Raw genomic sequence first — 19,575 nt, forward strand, 5'->3', positions numbered from 1 at the left:
TTATTTGTTAAATTAAATGTTTATTGCAAGCACCATGGTATGGCGCAAAAGGATAAATATTAATTGCAGTAGAGATGAGAATGCTAAGGGGGAGGAGAGTGGTAAGGGGAGAAGGTGACCTGAAGGTAAGAGAGAGGAAGTATAAGATAATTGTGATAGAATGAGGAAAAAATGTAGAGAAAGAATTGAACGAGTGCAAGAACTGGAAAAGAAAGGTGAGGTCATAGGGGCAGAATGAATGTTAACCTTGGTTATGAGAGTTATACAAATAGGCATCACCGGGGGACCACTGATCAACCTTCCTAATAAATAGATCCATATGCATAGTTGCCAACAGTCCCTGATTTCCAGGGACAGCCCCAGGATTTTGTTGTATGTCCCTGGATTTTTTTGTCCCTGGAAATGTCCCCTCCGGGAGATTTGGACAGCTGCAGTTGAGTTGGGCATGTGTGACACAAGTTATTGGGGAGGAACTGCTGGTGTGCATGCAGCAAGTACTTAATCACTCAGAGCAGGTCTAGGCAGGGACTCCTTGCTGCACCTTCTCTGAGTGATTGTAAGTTCCCACAGGAATAGGGCCCTCAATTCCTCCTCTATGTGTTTGTAAATTTTGTCCTGTCTCTTACAAGTTTTATATAATTGTTTTATTTAAATGAATTGTATCCATGAACAGCGCTGCGGAATATGTTGGGGCTTCATAAATAAAGTATAATCCCTGCAATATTGAAGTGGTACAATAATGCTATTTTTACGTTCCTTTGGTTGAATTATTGGCTATTAAAGGGATACTAAACTCAAAAAATAAAAAAAAATCTAACCTTACCTTTAAAAAACAAACAAACCTACCATTACTGTTAAAAAACCCTAACGGAAAAACTATCTAACGTAGCTTGACCTTGAGGAATCTTTAATCTCTCTATTTCTGCTTAAAGCAATTTTACATTGTCCAGCATCTCGTATCCCGTCAATTATTTAAAATATGACTACTTTCTGTAATACTATGGTTGCCTGGCAGAAATTACCAGGACTAAATTCGCAAGTATTCGGAATGTGGGCACAAAAAGGCTGGTATATTTAACCCAAATACTCAATAGTACCAATAAAATAAAAACCATTGATACTATATCTACAGATTTCAATATACCTAAAAAGTCGTTCTATGCATATTTACAACTTAGACATTTCATTAAAGGGAATGCAGAATCTACTAGAAGAGCAGCCCATTTTGGTAAAATCGGTGATTATATTAACCTATATAGAGAGGGATGTCATTCCATTCCTCTATTATATAAAATCCTGTTAGCCAAACAGGGCCAAAACTCTATCCATACAATCCAGGCAAAATGGTTAAAATATTTCCCAGATCTTAACATAAATGAGATATAATCAAGTATTAGATGGATTAAAGAGGCTCCTATATCGGGTTTGTAGAAAGAATCACATATCAAGTTAATTAATAACACCTACATTACTCCTGAAAGATTAGATAAATGGAAAAAGAATGAGGAGGTAGTTTGCTCTAGATGTAGCACCCCACAGGCATACTGAAATTAGAGTTATAGCAGCTACAGTGGTAATAACTGTTTTTTTGGAATCTTTGAAACCTATTATGTTTGGTTGGTTACTTATGTTTATGTGCACTATATGTATAATACACCTAAAAAAAATGGAAAAGTGGGTATGATGAAATTGAGGACGATACAATTTACCTATTGCAAAGTATAGCCCACTGTACCTCCTTCTCTCAATTCAGAATAGGCTTCAGGGCTTAACATAATGAATATATTTATTGTTGTTATACTTTGCTGCCGTTTATATTGAAATATATATGTTATTTCACTGTATTACAAATGTTTAGACATACTCGTTCAATCCTCTATGTACATTGTGGATATATCGCTACATATGATCCTGATTTATGTTTAACTCCATGTCTGAAACATTTATAATATGCTTCCTTAATAAAAAGAAAATTAACCCCCCCCCCCAACATTACAATAAAAAAAAACAACCTAATTTTACAAAAAAAAAACCTAATTACGGTAAAAAACAAACAAACCCTAACAGTACAGTAAAAACAAAAAACAAATTTAACATTACAGTAAAATAAAATAATACCATTACAAAATATAAAAAACACTAACAATACAAAAAATAACAAACAAATTGCCAAAAATAAAAAAAAGAGTTATGCGTATTCTAATACCACAAAATAAAAGAAAACACCCCAAAATAAAAAACCCCCAATGAAAGGGCCTATTGTAGGGCATTGCCATAAAGTGATTCAGCTCTTTTGTTGAAATAAAAAAAAAACACCATCTAACATTAAACCCCCCCCCAAACCACCCCCAATAATCTAAAACAAAACTAATCTAAAAAGTGCCCTGAAAAGGACATTTGGCTGGACATTCATTTAGCCCTTTTGCTTCCCATATATATATATATATAAACCTAATCTTAAAAAATAAACCCACCCAAAAAATAATAACCCCCCCAAGATGGTACTTACCGAAGAGCATGTCGGTGGCACTCCATATTCATCCCGCGGGGTGGTCCATCTTCTTAACTTCATCCCGGTGGTGGCAGGGGAGGTGGCGTGGCAGTGGTCTTCATCTTGTGACCTTGAACATGGAGGTCCTCTTCATGTAGTCACCAGTCGCACACTAAATTTTGAATGTGAGGTACCCCTTTTATATTGGGGTACCCTTCTATTCCTGATATCATTGTTTTATTTAAATAAATTGTACCCATGGACAGCGCTGAGGAATAGGTTGGCGCTTCATAAATAAAGTATAATAATAATAATTATTATTATTCCTATTGGCTGATTTGAATTTGAACATGCAAATTGGTTGCATAAATGTAGCCCAGGTACATTATTTAAACCAGGCAAACTGGGTATTAAAAATCTTTTTGATGAATGTAGCCAGCGATTTACACTGAGGATTGTAAACTGTGAATTACATTTTAGCATTCATTAAAAGCTATTTTACTTGTTTGCTTAAATATCACTTACCCCAGAAGAACTTTCTACCAAACAGCCTGTAATTTAGTGGTACATTGGCCATTTTTTACAATAGTAATTTGTTATAGATTATTTCAATATGCCTGGGAGGCAGTATCATGTGCTGATTGGTAGATGTACTCAGTGAATAGCGAGGGAAGAAAATGCCTACTGTAGCACTGTACTGGTGTTAAAGAATCCATGTTTAAAATGGATATTGGAAACAAAAAGGTGGGGCATATTGAAGCTTACTTGCATTTCCTAACCCTGATTTCACCTCTCCAGTGTATAGTTACCGACATTTGGAAAAAAAAAATCCAAGGACTCTTTGCAACAGAGCCTAGTATTTTTTTTTTAATAAGGGATGTCACGAGAATTATTATGAGAATGAAGAAGAAAATTGAAAAGTCGCAGTCTATATGAATGATAAAGTGACTTTTTGAAACATACACTAAATTGTTAAAAATAGTTTGACAAATAGTTGTTTTTTTGTCACTGTGGAGATAAGTATCTCATCTAGTGAATATAGTGGTTTTGTTTGTTTTTCAATAGAATATAGTGATTGCTGTATATAAAAGAAAAGATCTAGCAATTAAAGGGACAGTCTAGTCAAAATTAAACTTTCATGATTCACATAGGGAATGCAATTTTAAACAACTTTCCAATTCACTTTTTTCATCAAATTTTCTTTGTTCTCTTGGTATTCTTTGTTGAAAGCTACACCTAGGTAGGCTCATATGCTAATTTCTAAAACCTTGAAGGCCGCCCCTTATTTCAATGCATTTAGCAGTTTTTCACAGCTAGAGGGCATAAGTTCTTGTGTGCCGTACAGATAACATTGTGACCACGCCCATGTATTTACAAGTGAGAAGGCACTAATTGGCTAAATACATGTCTGTCAAAAGAACCAAAATAAGGGGGCAGTCTGCAAAGGCTTAGATACAAGGTAATCCCTTTAAGTTTTTTTTGCCAAGTCTACAGCATTTATCTAATCAGTCTAGTACTCATACTGGCTGCTCAGTAAAATTAATGTAAAAAATGGACACTGAACTGGTTGGGTTTGTACTAATGTCTGATGTGGCTATATGGTTGTCAGGGGATATAAAACCATTAGGTCTCATTAGAGGTCTTATTCTGACCTACCTACCATTTCCCCCTGATAAGCTCCTAGTCATTTAGTAATTTTGTGGAAGACAGCTAGCAACATAAACTTGTATGCATAACTATAGAACAGGGGTTTTCAAACCTGTCCTCAATGCTCCCTAACAAGCCATATTTTAAGGATATCTGAATTGGTGCACAGGTGAAACAATTAGTTGATAAGTAAACATGGCTATTAACCCCTTAACACCGTTAAGACGTTCCATGCCGCCCTAACAGCTCTGGGCTTTAACAATGAAGAACTGCATGGAGCGTCTTACCTTATAAGGTGTCCTGCACCCCTCCCCCTTTTGATGAACTCAATATCGGACTGTGGGCGTGCTTAGCAACATAGGCAGTCCCCTAGGATCCGATCCCGGCCTTGAAATCATGTGATCGCATCAAAGAGCACGTGATTTCATTTTTTCGGCAAGTGTTTGTTCCAATGTCAAACACTTGTGCCAGGGTGAGAGGGTTAGCATGCTCTCATTCAAGGCAATGCTGAAAATCCGACCGTTAGGGAGGCCTGAAGACAGGTTTGAAATCCCCTTACATAGAACATGTCCTGCTGCTTCCTCCTGTATGCACCAATAAAAGCTATGTATCTCACATCAATCGTATTATCCTTTTGATTGATCAACTGCAGTTTGCCCTCAGACAAAGCAGACCAAAACTTTCCATGTGGAAAAGCAAAATGTCAGAGGAGCTTGCCTTGCCTGGCTTTTTATCATGCTAATAAAGTGTATTCATTTTCATTCTGTTGCTCGCAGGGAGATCAGGTATGCATGCACAAATTGCTCCAAAATTATTAGACTTGAAAGAAAACGGCTGCAAATGGCTTTGGAATTACAGTGTTAGCAAATCAAGCTATTAAATGGAACTGAATTATCTGCATTCTAAGGAGTTTGTTAAATCCTTTGCTGTTATAGGAGCAGTAATTCTTTGATGATTAAAAGAACTCACATTGAGCCACTATAGGGTTAAGTTTCTTTTTTTCATTTCGTTATTGTGGCTCTATTGTTTTCTAGTAGAATATATGTTAAAAAGCTCAACAATGGGACCCTTCATATCATTCGCAATACACAGTTTCATTCTGTGATGTTCCATTTCCGACTTGCTTTTTAAGACGCCCCCCAGAGGGAATAGAATAAAGGAGACCTGCAGCGTTAAACCGACTTTGGACTACGGACAATAAAAGCACAAATGGGGATTTTCTTTCCCGCGTACCTAAGGAAGCATTAAGTTGGATACTATTATCTAGGATTTTAGCCACCTACAGGAACATAAAGCCTTACATGTTCATGTAATTACTGATGTTCAACAGAACTATCTCAGAGAGAGACATGAAACCAAGCAACCCCACCTGAGGGTACTGATCATACCCATTCTAACGTTTCATACATGTCACAGTAATCGCACTTTATTACAGTAGACACAGAAAAGATAAGTTATAAATGACTTAAACGTGCTAGAGCATTTTATCATTGCACTATTGCTCATTGCTTGTTCACATTTATGTGTTTCATTTCTGCAAAGGGGTTAAAGTGTTAAACAAAAAGGCTCTAATGTGTTACAACATTTTATTATTACGCTACTGCTTGCATTTAAACTATGTGTTTAGCTCGGAGAAAACTACTGGGAGCTAGCTGAACACAGCTGGCGTGCCAATGATAAAAGACAAACGCATGTAGCAACCAATAATCAGCTAGCTCCTAGTAGTACATTGGTGCTCCTCAGTGTACCTAGGGAATCATTTCAACAAAGCATACCCAGAGAACAAAATACATTTGATTATAGAGGAAAAGTGAAAATTGCCTGCTGATACATTAAAGTCACATGAAACACAACTTTTTTCTTCCATGATTCAGGTAGAACATAACATTTTCTAAAAAAAAATCTTTTTACTTCTATTATCAAATTTGCTTTGTTCTCTTGGTATATTTTGATGAAGGAGCAGCACTGCACTACTGGGAGCTAGCTGAACACATCAGGTAAACCAAAAACAAGAGATATAGATATTCAGCCACCAATCGACAGCTAGATCCCGGTAGTGCTGTGCTGCTCCTGAGCCTACCTATGTATTCTTTTTAACAAAGGATAACAGGAGAGAACAAAGCAAATTAGATAGTGGAAGTAAATTGGAAAGCTGTCTAAAAAGCAGAATCATAAAAGAAAAAAAATGGGTTTCATGTCCCTTTAAAGTTTAATTTTGACTTTCATGTCCCTTCAAGGTAATACTGAATATCACTATAACTAAAATGCATAACGTAAATCAGTAACTGTATTGTGCTGCAGAAATAGGTTGCACTCTACTCACATATGCACATTTCTGATGGACTTTCTTGCTACCAGAGGATAATTGGTAACCTCCCCCCAATAAATGAGTCATTTCATTAGCCTCAAATAATTTACTAATCAAACCACAGGTGTTCTTTCCAGTCATCTTGACCAGCTCTGCTCATCAGTTTCTTATCTTCATATATTTCTTAGATGCAAATCTTTCCAGGGCAACACATCATTTTATATTTTTTTTATACATTTAGAAGAGTAATCTTTTCTTTTTTTGTATTTTCTGCACACTAGGACCTAGGAACAGGAGATGTATAATGATAACATTTTTAGTGATACTAATACTAGTAGAAAATGAATGGTATAACAGACACATTGCATTTGCTAGAGACCTTTGTTTATAGCGCTGCAGAATCTGTTGGCACTCTACAAATAACCAATAACAATAAAATAATAATAATAGAGACAGCAGTGCATTTGCTAGTTTCAGATTAAAGAAAACTTTTTTTAATGAGGGGAAGGCTAGTGTTTAACCAGTAAGTGTTTAAAATGATTGAGATATTTAACTAACTAATTAAGATAAATAGCTGGCTTAGGAAATTTGCAGCAATTTAATGAAGTCCTAAGCTACATACAGAAAAAAGCTTTTTGGTTTTTCTAGGGAGTGTGGAACACAATTTAAACAAAGGCAAAAAGTGTCAGCAACGATGCAAACAAAAAATGATCAAAAGTTACTGTAGAACAGGGCAGCACAAACTACATCTTTAGGGCGACACCCTGTCCTGCACGGATTTTTGTGTGGCACTCGCCACCTGCTCTAGAACAACAGTGCATAAATATGACACAATTATTTCATTTTGTTGTGTGATAAATAATGCTTTTTACATTGCAGGTAAATATTTTTTTGTAAATTATTTTTACATTTTCAAACATTTCCTATTGACTTGCTGGCCATTTATATTCACAGATTTGTCTGTAGTTGCTATCACTTCTAAAAGACGAAGTTTTATTGTTGATGTCAGCAAAGGAAAGATGTGCAATTTAATTATTATATGTTACTTTATATTTTACTTTATTGCTAAGTGTCTGTCTATAAAAAAAATGGCTTGCAGTCATATCATTATGCAATGCAATAAGTTTGTCCTCATTTTCCCTTGTGTTTACTGTGTCCCATAATAGGGGCTGGGGGCTGTGTGAACGTAACCATGTCACAGGAATGTCTGACATGAGTGGGACTGGATGCTGTTCTGCACATTCCTTATTTGTTGCTCATTAAATATTAAAAGTTACTTACTGCATGAATCAGTTGCCTTGACACTACCTCATTAAATTCTCTTTAACCGTACATCTGGCCGCAGAATTATGGGGGTCAGTAATGGCAACGCAAGTAAGCAGCGGAGCGAGCTAGTAGCAGAGGAAACAAAGGGTTAAAAGGAAGTCTTGGTTAGCTAACTGCTATGAAGGGGAAAAAAAATTGATGCTATAGTGTAGATTTGCCCCACTTAAAGGGATGTTGTATTAAACATGCTAAAATATATATTTTTTGTAGGAGAAAATATGAGAAACAAAATTTACATTTAAATTAAATGAGTAGAAAATTCACAACAGACAATGATGCATTAGAGCTCACAGGTACAGCTCCCTGCAATGGTGAACATGACAAAGTAAAATAAGTTAGCACATGAACATTGATTTTGTGAAATGTTTTAAAATGCCTCTGGTGTTCTGTTATCCTAAACTCTTTCTTCTCAGACATGATCAGCCGTGCTCTTGGCCCTGAGTTTGGTGGCAGTATTGGCATTATGTTTTTCTTTGCCAATGTCTGTGGCTGTGCCCTGTACATTCTGGGGTTGGTGGAAGCTATCGTGGATATGTTTGGAATCACACCAGGTAAGAGATATGCACAATTTCTGGTACTTCTGTAGCAATAAAGGGACAGTTTAACCAAAAATGTTCACCCCTTTAATTTGTTCCCAATCATCCATTTTACCTGCTGGAGTGTATTCAATTGTTAACATGTAGCTAGTTTAACCTTATTTTGGCATTTTAAATAGCTGGGTTAGCCTCTGTTATCCCCACCTATACAGAAAGTTTCTATGCTTAACCTTTTCCTGATGGGCCGAATTTGTCTACATCGGAAACATTTTCAGATGTAAACAAATTGAAATCAAGCGATCATGCATGGGATTGTGAAAATCCAATGATGGAATTGAGTCAGGGGGGAGTGCCTATGATGCCTCCAGGCCGCGATCCCATTCAGAAAGCACCTTTGGTTTCAGCAGAGCCAAATTGCTAGGACGTTCCATGCTGTCCTAATGGCCCTAAAGCCCAGCGCAGTTAGGACGGCATGGAACGTCCTAACAGTGGGAAGGGGTTAAGTCCAGGCTATTGACAGGCAATGTAAACACAGTTAGCAGAAGAAATTACACTCCCGGTGGGGTGCAGAAGAGATAACTAATAAAATAATAATGGGGTAAGTTCAGAAAATACAAAAATCACTATTGTATTTGCTGCACTTACCCCACTAGGGGACCGCTGTGGGTTAACACAGTATCTGAAGCAAAAGTCCTTAGATATTGCATACCATACCCAGAATCCTCTGGTGCATTGGTAACAATATATAAAGAGTTTTTTGGGTGAAGGCAAGCGGGGATTCTTGCCTAGATGTGCAAATTTCTATTGATTTACTTTTGCAATATGGAGGATTTTAATCTCATGCTTTTATCCCCACCATAATTATAATGAATTTGGATTTTGCCATAGAATGAGGTTTGCTAGAATTCCCTTATCACCTAAAGGGGAGGTGGGAGAAGTAGAGGTATTAATCTGTGAACCTCTCTCCAATTAAACCTATGTATAGGAGGAGGTAGTGCCTAATGCCAGGTATAGATAAGATTAATACGAGAAATAGAACAGAGGCATTGTAGGGCACACTTAGGGGGATTATTACTCAAGCTGTATGTGGTGGAGTTTATTCCATGTGTAATATGAAATTCATTAAAACATAACATTTATTTATAGTCAGTTTAAAATGTTGTTATTGTTTTGGACCATGCCACCATTTAAGCTAAAATTCATCACACATTATTTACAAAAAAGAAAATTCCACTATAATGAAAAAAAGAAGAAAAGAAAAGAAAAAACACACTGTGTGCTCTCAAAAACGGAGTGAAACTCCTTGTACCATATTTTAGTAGTTCATATCAAAAACTAAATATTATGCTGGCAGCGCTAACGATTGATTAAATTGTATTGCAATATACTGGGAGAGGTGCGGGTAAAGGAGACAATTACAAATCTCTCAAGTGCTCAGACTCTAATCAGAACTATACATCAGTCGCCTGTATCATAATTCTATCCATTAATGTGAGTCACTGCACCGCAACCAAATACCGCCCCATCTCCCATTTAAATCAAATTCTTTCTGCTCAAAGATTGAGCCAACAAATTTACCACTAAGATACTTCTTTAAAGTTACCAGCTATGCCTAGAATTTATAATATTTTTAACAAATATTGAGAGCACCAGTGCGAACGCCTAACACGCTTTTCGCATAAGCTTTGTCAAAGGCTAGAATGAGCTTTACCTAGCAGCAATCAAAAATCTATCTACTGCTGATGTGTTCTAATAAGAATGGAACAGCTTTCCAGTAGTGATTTTTGTACTTGCTGCACTTACCCCATTAGGGCACCGCTGTGGGTTAACACAGTATCTGAAGCAAAAAGCCTTATATATTGCTAGATCTGCTAATTGCCTATGCAATAATGTATATTGATTTACTTTTGTGAGGATTTTAATCTCATGCTTTTATCTCATAATTATAATGAATTTATATGTGTGTGTATATATATATATATATATATATATATATATATATAGGTGTAGATATATTGTACAAAAAACAGATATATGTAGAAATATGTATTAATGAATCAATAGAACATATTCTGTTAAGTGAAGAACATTGGAATGTGAAATATTTATATTTTCATGTCAGGTTAGCATACATAAGAATATGCAATCGGGTTTGCGCAAGAGTGGGGTGTTTCCCACTTTTTTTCGCATTGACTTCAATGAGGGAATATGTGAACACGCGTGCAATATTCTAACTTTCGTCTTTTTGCTTTTGTTGGTTTGGCGAACAAGAGAAAACAGTTTACTTTCAACTCATAATACGAGCGCAACCCAACACGCGCAAAATGCTTACTTCTAGTGCAATCAACGCTCGAGCAGATGCGTTAATTAGTGCTCCACTTGTAATCTGGTCCAATATGTCTTAGATGATTTTGACAAGCCTTTAGAACTACGTAGTCATATAAAGATTCACAAAAAAGCTTCATACTTTTTTTGATAGCATACTGAACATTTTGTGGCTATATTTAGGATGACAGTAAAAAACTAGAATATTAAAAAAGTGAAATTAATGTTCTTTCTTATTTGGAAAAGAAATAATATTTTATTTATATATATATATATATATGTATTTATGTATGTATATATATATATATATATATATATATACACATATATATACACACACACACACACACGGGTACCTTCTGACTTTTAGGGTAGTAGCACTCACTGTGTATGCTACTTCCAACATTTTGCACATTTTTGTAAACCATGCTTCCCGCAGACCTTTAAAAGTCTAAGAGTTTGGGCTGTGGAACATGTCAAATGATCTGCATGATTCTTGGCTTGATCAGACATGTGCACTTGCTCCTTCATTCTCTTTAGCTGGGCTCCTGATGCTCTTCAATTTGCATAAGGAGAAAAGTCTCCCTGAAGTGAAATTTTAAAAGTTGCTACCGCCGCATCTGCTCATCAGCGGTTCCTCTGCCTTGATGAAGACGCATGAGATAAACACTCTCTGCCTCTCTTCCCTCGAGACACAAGTACAGAGCGCTCTGATCTGCTCTTGGAAATCACGGCTCGCTGTCCCTTCTTAAAAATGTTGTTTACTGCTAATTTTCCACTCATTTCACGCCAATCTACAGAAAGACTGCTTGCAATCATGAATAGGAAAATGATATGGCAGAAAACACTATTCTCCAGCTCTGTTTGATGCTAACCCTTTGTTTTCTGAGTTCTTTATTCTATGTTGTACAGCCACCCTCACAGAATCTATTTGAGTTGTTTCTGCACTTATTTTTGTGTAAAACTTGATAGTTAAAAATCATTGTTTAGGAGATAAATGAGTTAAATTAAATTATTTTATTACAACTTTATCATATTGTATATACAATCCATATAAATCCATATAGAATCCATATACTTGATACATTTTACAAAATTTTAAGATTGATTTAAAAGGGCAACTTCTTTCTCAAAGCAGGAAAGATACAAAAAGAAATAGAAAATACTACATTAGGGGCCAGATTACGAGTAGAGCGCTAACAGTTACACTCAAGGTATATCGTAGGTGTTTTTGCGCGTCAAGTTTACGCTAGAATGATTACTGCGTCTTTTGAACTTTTGTTGACTGTTTCGCGAAACAAAAAAGTGTCACAAAACACATCCAAAATATGTTACAAAGTACAGTTAAACTCATAATAACACCCATCTAATAAAAATTATTTTAAAAAAAATTGCACAAAAAAAAGGTTGGAAGGGCTAAAAATGTTCTGAAAAAAAATGCGGGTAATGTGCTTTAACATAGACATACATACATATACATGTCAAAAAATGTATATGTATATACTGTATTTATATATATACATATATATATGTATATATATGTGTGTGTGTGTACATATGTATTTATGTATATATATATATATATATATATACTGAATATATATATATATATATATATATATATATGCGTATAATATGTATTTACAGACATATATACACATTTTAACACATAAATACATATGTACACATATCTAGACATACACTCACCGACCACTTTATTAAGTACACCTGTTCAATTGCTTGGTAACACAAATTGCTAATCAGCCAATCACATGGCAGCAACTCAATGCATTTAGGCATCTAGACGTGGTGTAGACGACTTGCTGAAGTTCAAACCAAGCATCAGAATGAGGAAGAAAGAGGATTTAAGTGACTTTGAATGTGGCTTGGTTGTTGGTGCCAGACGGGCTGCTCTGAGTATTTAAAAAACTGCTGATTTACTGGGATTTTCATGCACAACAATCTCTAGATTTTACAGAGAATGGTCAGAAAAAGAGAAAATATCCAGTGAGCGGCAGTTGTGTGGACGTCAATGCCTTGTTGATGTCAGAGATCAGAGTAGAATGGACAGACTGGTTTGAGATGACAGAAAGGCAACAGTAACTCAAATAACCACTTGTTACAACCAAGCTATGCCGAATACCATCTCTGAATGCACAACACGTTGAACCTTAAAGCAGATGGGCTACAGCAACAGTAGACCACCCCGGGTGCCATTCCTGTCAGCTAAGAACAAGAAACTGAGGTTACAATTCGCACAGTCTCCCCAGAATTGGACAATAGAAGTTTGGAAAAATGTTGCCTGGTCTCGATTTCAGCTGTGACATTCAGATGGTAGGGTCAGAGTTTAGTGTAAACAACATGAAAGCATGAATCCATCCTGCCTTGTATCAAAGGTTCAATCTGGTGGTGGTGTAATGATGTGGGGGATATTTTCTTGGCACACTTTGGGCCCCTTAGTACCAATTGAGCATTGTTTAAATGCCACGGCCTACCTGAGTTGTTGCTGACCATGTCCATCCCTTTATGATTACAGTGTACTCATCTTCTGATGGCTACTTCCTGCAGCATAATGTACCATGTCACAAAGCTCAAATCATCTCAAACTGGTTTCTTGAACATGACAATGAGTTCACTGCACTCCAATGGCCTCCACAGTCAACAGAGCTCAATCTATTAGAGCACCTTTGGGATGTGGTGGAAATATGCAGCATCTGCGCAATGTTATCATGTCAATATGGACCAAAATCTCTGAGGAATGTTTCCAACACCTTGTTGAATCTAGGCCACAAAGAATTAAAGGAACATAAAACAAGTTAGGATACAGACAAAATATAATAATATGTACTTTAAATACTTTACCTGCAAATTTATACTGCAGTGCCTCGCCATTAACACTTTCTTTTAAATGTCCGAATTGTACAACTGTGTTTCTGATGTTAAACACTAATAAGGAGGGTGGATCGATCTACTCCAGAAAGCACAGTTATGTAAGTCATTTTGCTTATTTTTAAAAATTAATTTGAAATACTTGCCAGGAATTTTTAAACAATTTTTTTTGCAAACTATTTTTACTTAATTAGCCCTTTTAGAATATGCACAGATCTCAACATGTTTTATGGCACTTTAAGGCTGTTCTGAAGGCAAAAGGGGGTCCAACCTGGTAGTATCAAGGTGTACCTAATAAAGTGGCTGGAGAGTGTATATATAAGTGCATTGGAGCCTTTTGCAGTTAAGTAGATAAAAACACGTAAAATTATACAGGGAGTGCAGAATTATTAGGCAAGTTGTATTTTTGAGGATTAATTTTATTATTGAACAACAACCATGTTCTCAATGAACCCAAAAAACTCATTAATATCAAAGCTGAATAGTTTTGGAAGTAGTTTTTAGTTTGTTTTTAGTTATAGCTATTTTAGGGGGATATCTGTGTGTGCAGGTGACTATTACTGTGCATAATTATTAGGCAACTTAACAAAAAACAAATATATACCCATTTCAATTATTTATTTTTAACAGTGAAACCAATATAACATCTCAACATTCACAAATATACATTTCTGACATTCAAAAACAAAACAAAAACAAATCAGTGACCAATATAGCCACCTTTCTTTGCAAGGACACTCAGAAGCCTGCCATCCATGGATTCTGTCAGTGTTTTGATCTGTTCACCATCAACATTGCGTGCAGCAGCAACCACAGCCTCCCAGACACTGTTCAGAGAGGTGTACTGTTTTCCCTCCTTGTAAATCTCACATTTGATGATGGACCACAGGTTCTCAATGGGGTTCAGATCAGGTGAACAAGGAGGCCATGTCATTAGATTTTCTTCTTTTATACCCTTTCTTGCCAGCCACGCTGTGGAGTACTTGGACGCGTGTGATGGAACATTGTCCTGCATGAAAATCATGTTTTTCTTGAAGGATGCAGACTTCTTCCTGTACCACTGCTTGAAGAAGGTGTCTTCCAGAAACTGGCAGTAGGACTGGGAGTTGAGCTTGACTCCATCCTCAACCTGAAAAGGCCCCACAAGCTCATCTTTGATGATACCAGCCCAAACCAGTACTCCACCTCCATCTTGCTGGCGTCTGAGTCGGACTGGAGCTCTCTGCCCTTTACCAATCCAGCCACGGGCCCATCCATCTGGCCCATCAAGACTCACTCTCATTTCATCAGTCCATAAAACCTTAGAAAAATCAGTCTTGAGATATTTCTTGGCCCAGTCTTGACGTTTCAGCTTGTGTGTCTTGTTCAGTGGTGGTCGTCTTTCAGCCTTTCTTACCTTGGCCATGTCTCTGAGTATTGCACACCTTGTGCTTTTGGGCACTCCAGTGATGTTGCAGCTCTGAAATATGGCCAAACTGGTGGCAAGTGGCATCTTGGCAGATGCACGCTTGACTTTTCTCAGTTCATGGGCAGTTATTTTGTGCCTTGGTTTTTCCACACGCTTCTTGCAACCCTGTTGACTATTTTGAATGAAACGCTTGATTGTTCGATGATCACGCTTCAGAAGCTTTGCAATTTCAAGAGTGCTGCATCCCTCTGCAAGATATCTCACTATTTTTGACTTTTCTGAGCCTGTCAAGTCCTTCTTTTGACCCATTTTGCCAAAGGAAAGGAAGTTGGCTAATAATTATGCACACCTGATATAGGGTGTTGATGTCATTAGACCACACCCCTTCTCATTACAGAGATGCACATCACCTAATATGCTTAATTGGTAGTAGGCTTTCGAGCCTATACAGCTTGGAGTAAGACAACATGCATAAAGAGGATGATGTGGTCAAAATACTCATTTGCCTAATAATTCTGCACTCCCTGTATTTATGCAATATACATTTTTAATAAAGGTTTTATCTATGTACTGTATTTACTGTAAATATTTCACTATCCTATGTTCTGCACATAGGGGAATATGTTTTAAGTATTTCTAAATAGATATTCCTATATATATATATCTGCATACAGCTATACCTATATATAATTTTATATATATATATATATATATATATATATATATATATATATATATATATATATATATATATATATAAAATCAATACACAGCAGTTTAGCACTCACAATACTTTCCTTATTACCGGGGTGCTCAGCAACATATTTCATAAACCTCCAACAAAAGCAGGCACTCACCGGGTTTGAAGTGGCAACATTTTTTATTCCAACATAGTCACTCTGTTGGAATAAAGTTTTTTGCCACTTCAAACCCGGTGAGTGCCTGCTTTTGTTGGAGATATATATATATATATATATATATATATATATATATATATATATATATATATATATATATATATATATATATATATATATATATATATATATATATTGTACCAAAATACCATCATATATATATATATAGAAATATGTATTCATGAATAAATGGAACATATTCTTCTATGTGACCAACATTGGAATGTAAAATATTCATATTTTCATGTCGGGTTTGCACACTTGAGGCTATGGGATCGGGTTTGCGCTTGAGTAGGGTGTTAGCTTTTGTTCTCAATTGACTTGAATGGGGGAATAGGTTATCGCGCGCACAATATTCTAAGTTTGGCTTTTTGTGCTCATCTGGTTAGCGCGCAAACTAAAACTATTTATTTTCAACTCATAATGGGCTAAATTACAATTGAAGCACTATTTTAACGTGCGCCCGTAAAGGGGCAAATTTCCCCGTTTACAGGATCACTTTAAATAACCAGGTCAGACCTCTGGTTAATTAAATAAATGTCCCTCAATTTCCCCCAAAATAAAGTGTACTGTTCATTTCTAAAAATAAATAAATAAATATGACCATCTTTTTTTTTTTATTATTAAAATAACACAAAGCAGTTATAAGGGGTAACCCATATGGGTCTATGGGGACTGTGTTTAACCTGTAAATATATATGTATATGCTTATATACATACATATTTATGTGTTAATTTGTTTATATACACATATACATTTTAAATATGCTTCCCAACGCTGCGCGACTTACCCCCTTCGCTGCTCAAGATTCTGTGCCGTGCCTATCGGCATCAGAACAAGGCTCCCATTGGAGCCTATGGAAGCGCTATGGAAACGCGCTCTTGTGAATGCAAAGCTTCAATGCAATTGCACTTTACTTGTAATACCATTGCACATTTGCGTGTGCTGGTATTACTAAGTTGAACGCAAATATCCCTTTCACACAAGCGATATTTTGCCCTCAACTTTTAATCTAGCCCTAAATAATTTAGAAAAACACTTTATTTATCTGTGTGACATCTGTTCACCCTTCCTAAAATGTTTAATAAGCATGCGCAAAATCCAAAGCTTTATGTGTTGCACTTTCACAAGAAGCAATCCTGCTCCGAAAAGAGCCGAACGCAGCTGCCAGCGGCCTTTTCTCATATTCATTGCTAAATGAAAAACGCACACGCCTACTTAATTCTTAACCAATGTTTTTCATTACAAACAAATATTTGAAATTGAAAGTGTACAATATATTTCTTTGCCAATTAGCAATATTATTCATATTATGCAGAAAATTAGTAGAGATTTATAAACATAAAAGTATCATCTACATTTCACAAAAAAATTTTCACAGTGGGGTGACAAATCATTTAGACAATGAATCTTCACTACTACCCCTGTCAACCTTTGCCCTGCAACGCCTCTTCCAGCTACAGATCCACAGCAGGTTAGACCCCTGACCCTGAAGCCTCTCACATCAGATATATTTAAATACAACAAAATTATTTGTAAAATAATGAAATAATACAATAATAAAAAGCATCATACATATACAGTAAGTACAGCATGAGTACATTTAGAAGAACCTGGCAATATACAGACATAAACATATAGAACAATATAGCTGTTTTTTAAAGTGTGCATTGTCATAAAAATATTTGATCATTTTCAAGTAAAATCTCAAAACCAAATAAATCAATTTACTTACTTTAATTGAAATGAAACCAAAAGCTAATCTTTCTCCCTGACAAATTCCAGCAGATCTATTCAGCCTTTTAGGTTGATTTTTTTTTCATTATTCAAACAATAGAAAGGAGAAAGCTGTTCTAATACAATTTGAAATGCATACAGCTTTATCAGTTGAGTACTTTCAACTTTTTTCAGCACATTTTTGAATAGGTAGTGCCTACTAATACTCTTTTGTTGATAGGTACTTCCAGGGCCAGAATAGCAAACATATCAGATCAGCAAACGAAAGTGAAGTTCCGTTAGCTGTCTGATAAAAAATACTCACTGCGCATGCGCTCCCCTGTCACAACCCATCAGTGTCTATGGGGACGATTTATTAAGCTGGAAACAGGAGTTAAGAAGCAGTGGTCTTAAGACCGCTGCACCTTAACTCGTCCACTACCTCTGAGGTGGCGGACTGCAATCATCCTGATCAGAAACGATTGGAATGATTGACACCCCCTGCTAGGGGCCGATTCGCCACAAATGTGCAGGGGCCGGCATTGCATAAACATTTCACCAGAAATGCTTGTGCAATAATAAATGCAGACAGCGAATGCTGTCAGCATTTAGCGATGTTGGGCGGACAGGATACGCTACAGGGCATCATGTCCGCCTGACATTTAATAAATCTACCCCTCTGCTGCTAGTGCAGCCGCCCACTAACAACATAGCCATCAGATTGTTAAACACTTGTTAGAACACTTTTATATATATATTAATTAAACCTGCCACAAACTGCAGCTACTTGGGCATGTTTTTATATAAATTATATATACATGTGCATTTATTCCAAAAAATAAAGTGTCCAAAAAACTGATTGCTATGTTCTTGTACCAGCTGTGCCTAGGGGGTACCACACTAACTATAAATGTACCAGCTGTGCTTAAGTGCAAAATAAAAATAAAATGTAAGGAATGATTATATATATTACATTTTATTTCATTTGCATATGTGTATACTAAGAACATAGCCATCATATTGTTGGACAGTTTTTATTTTTTGGAATAAATGTGATTACGCAGAGGAGTGCAATGCCCATTTATATATATAATTTATTAAAAACATGCCCAGTAGCTGCAGTTTGTGGCAGGTTTAAATTTTATATATATATATATATATATATATATATATATAAAGGCATTTGAAGACGCATGTTCTCTAACAAGTGTCCAACAATCTGATGACAACATAGACTCCGATGGGTTGTGACGGAGGAGCGCATGCGCGGTGAGTATTTTTGATCAGACAGCTGACGGTACGTCACTTTCGTTTGCTGATCTGATATGTTTGCTATTCTGTTAGATCACTGAATCAAGGGATTGCACTGATAATGTGCTGCCTGGGTCCAAGAATAAAATTACGCCTCCAACTCTCTATCCAATTAAGTCTAAACCCAACCATTGCACTTCATCCTAAGGGCTCAAAGATATGAGGTCTCAGGTGTTAGATAGCAAAAAATTCAGGCAAAGGGCTTTAACATATATATATATATATATATATATATATATATATATATATATATATATATATATATATATATATATATAATAGTGAAAAATATATATGCGGTGGTGCACACATTTTTACTCTAATTCCAATGCTCTTGGAATTAATATATAATACAATTTGAAAAAGTTAGGATTGAACACATTTCTAAGTCAATCAAAGAGGGACACAGGCTGCACATAGTTAATCAAAAGCTTAATTACTATGAAACTCCAAACAGCCCAGACAGGCCGTCTACCCTCCACCCTATTCCTAAAAAATGTAGCTTAGACCTAGTGAAATACACTAATGTTAGAACTCGCCGGCCGGCTTACAAAATCAAGTGCAACATATATAGTATGTTAGAAATCACAGGAACTTGAGGGACAATCTTATATATATATGTATATTCCTCTTAGTCCATAATATTATCACGGGGCCCCAAAGTAGCAGCTATTTATAACGTGAAAGAAAGTTCAATTTC

At 36.1% G+C, this 19,575-nt stretch overlaps 1 protein-coding gene across 1 annotated transcript in view; it reads left to right on the forward strand.

The window, feature by feature from the left end:
• LOC128656406 (solute carrier family 12 member 9) overlaps window positions 1–19,575 on the forward strand; it is a 455,098-nt gene that overhangs the window by 86,255 nt on the left and 349,268 nt on the right. The window contains exon 3 of the mRNA XM_053710294.1: window positions 8,186–8,323. Within this exon, the coding sequence (XP_053566269.1) occupies window positions 8,186–8,323 (138 nt within the window). The remainder of the gene's footprint in view (window positions 1–8,185; window positions 8,324–19,575) is intronic.

Source organism: Bombina bombina, chromosome 4 (assembly GCF_027579735.1).
Source record: "Bombina bombina isolate aBomBom1 chromosome 4, aBomBom1.pri, whole genome shotgun sequence".
NCBI classification, from domain to species: domain Eukaryota; kingdom Metazoa; phylum Chordata; class Amphibia; order Anura; family Bombinatoridae; genus Bombina; species Bombina bombina.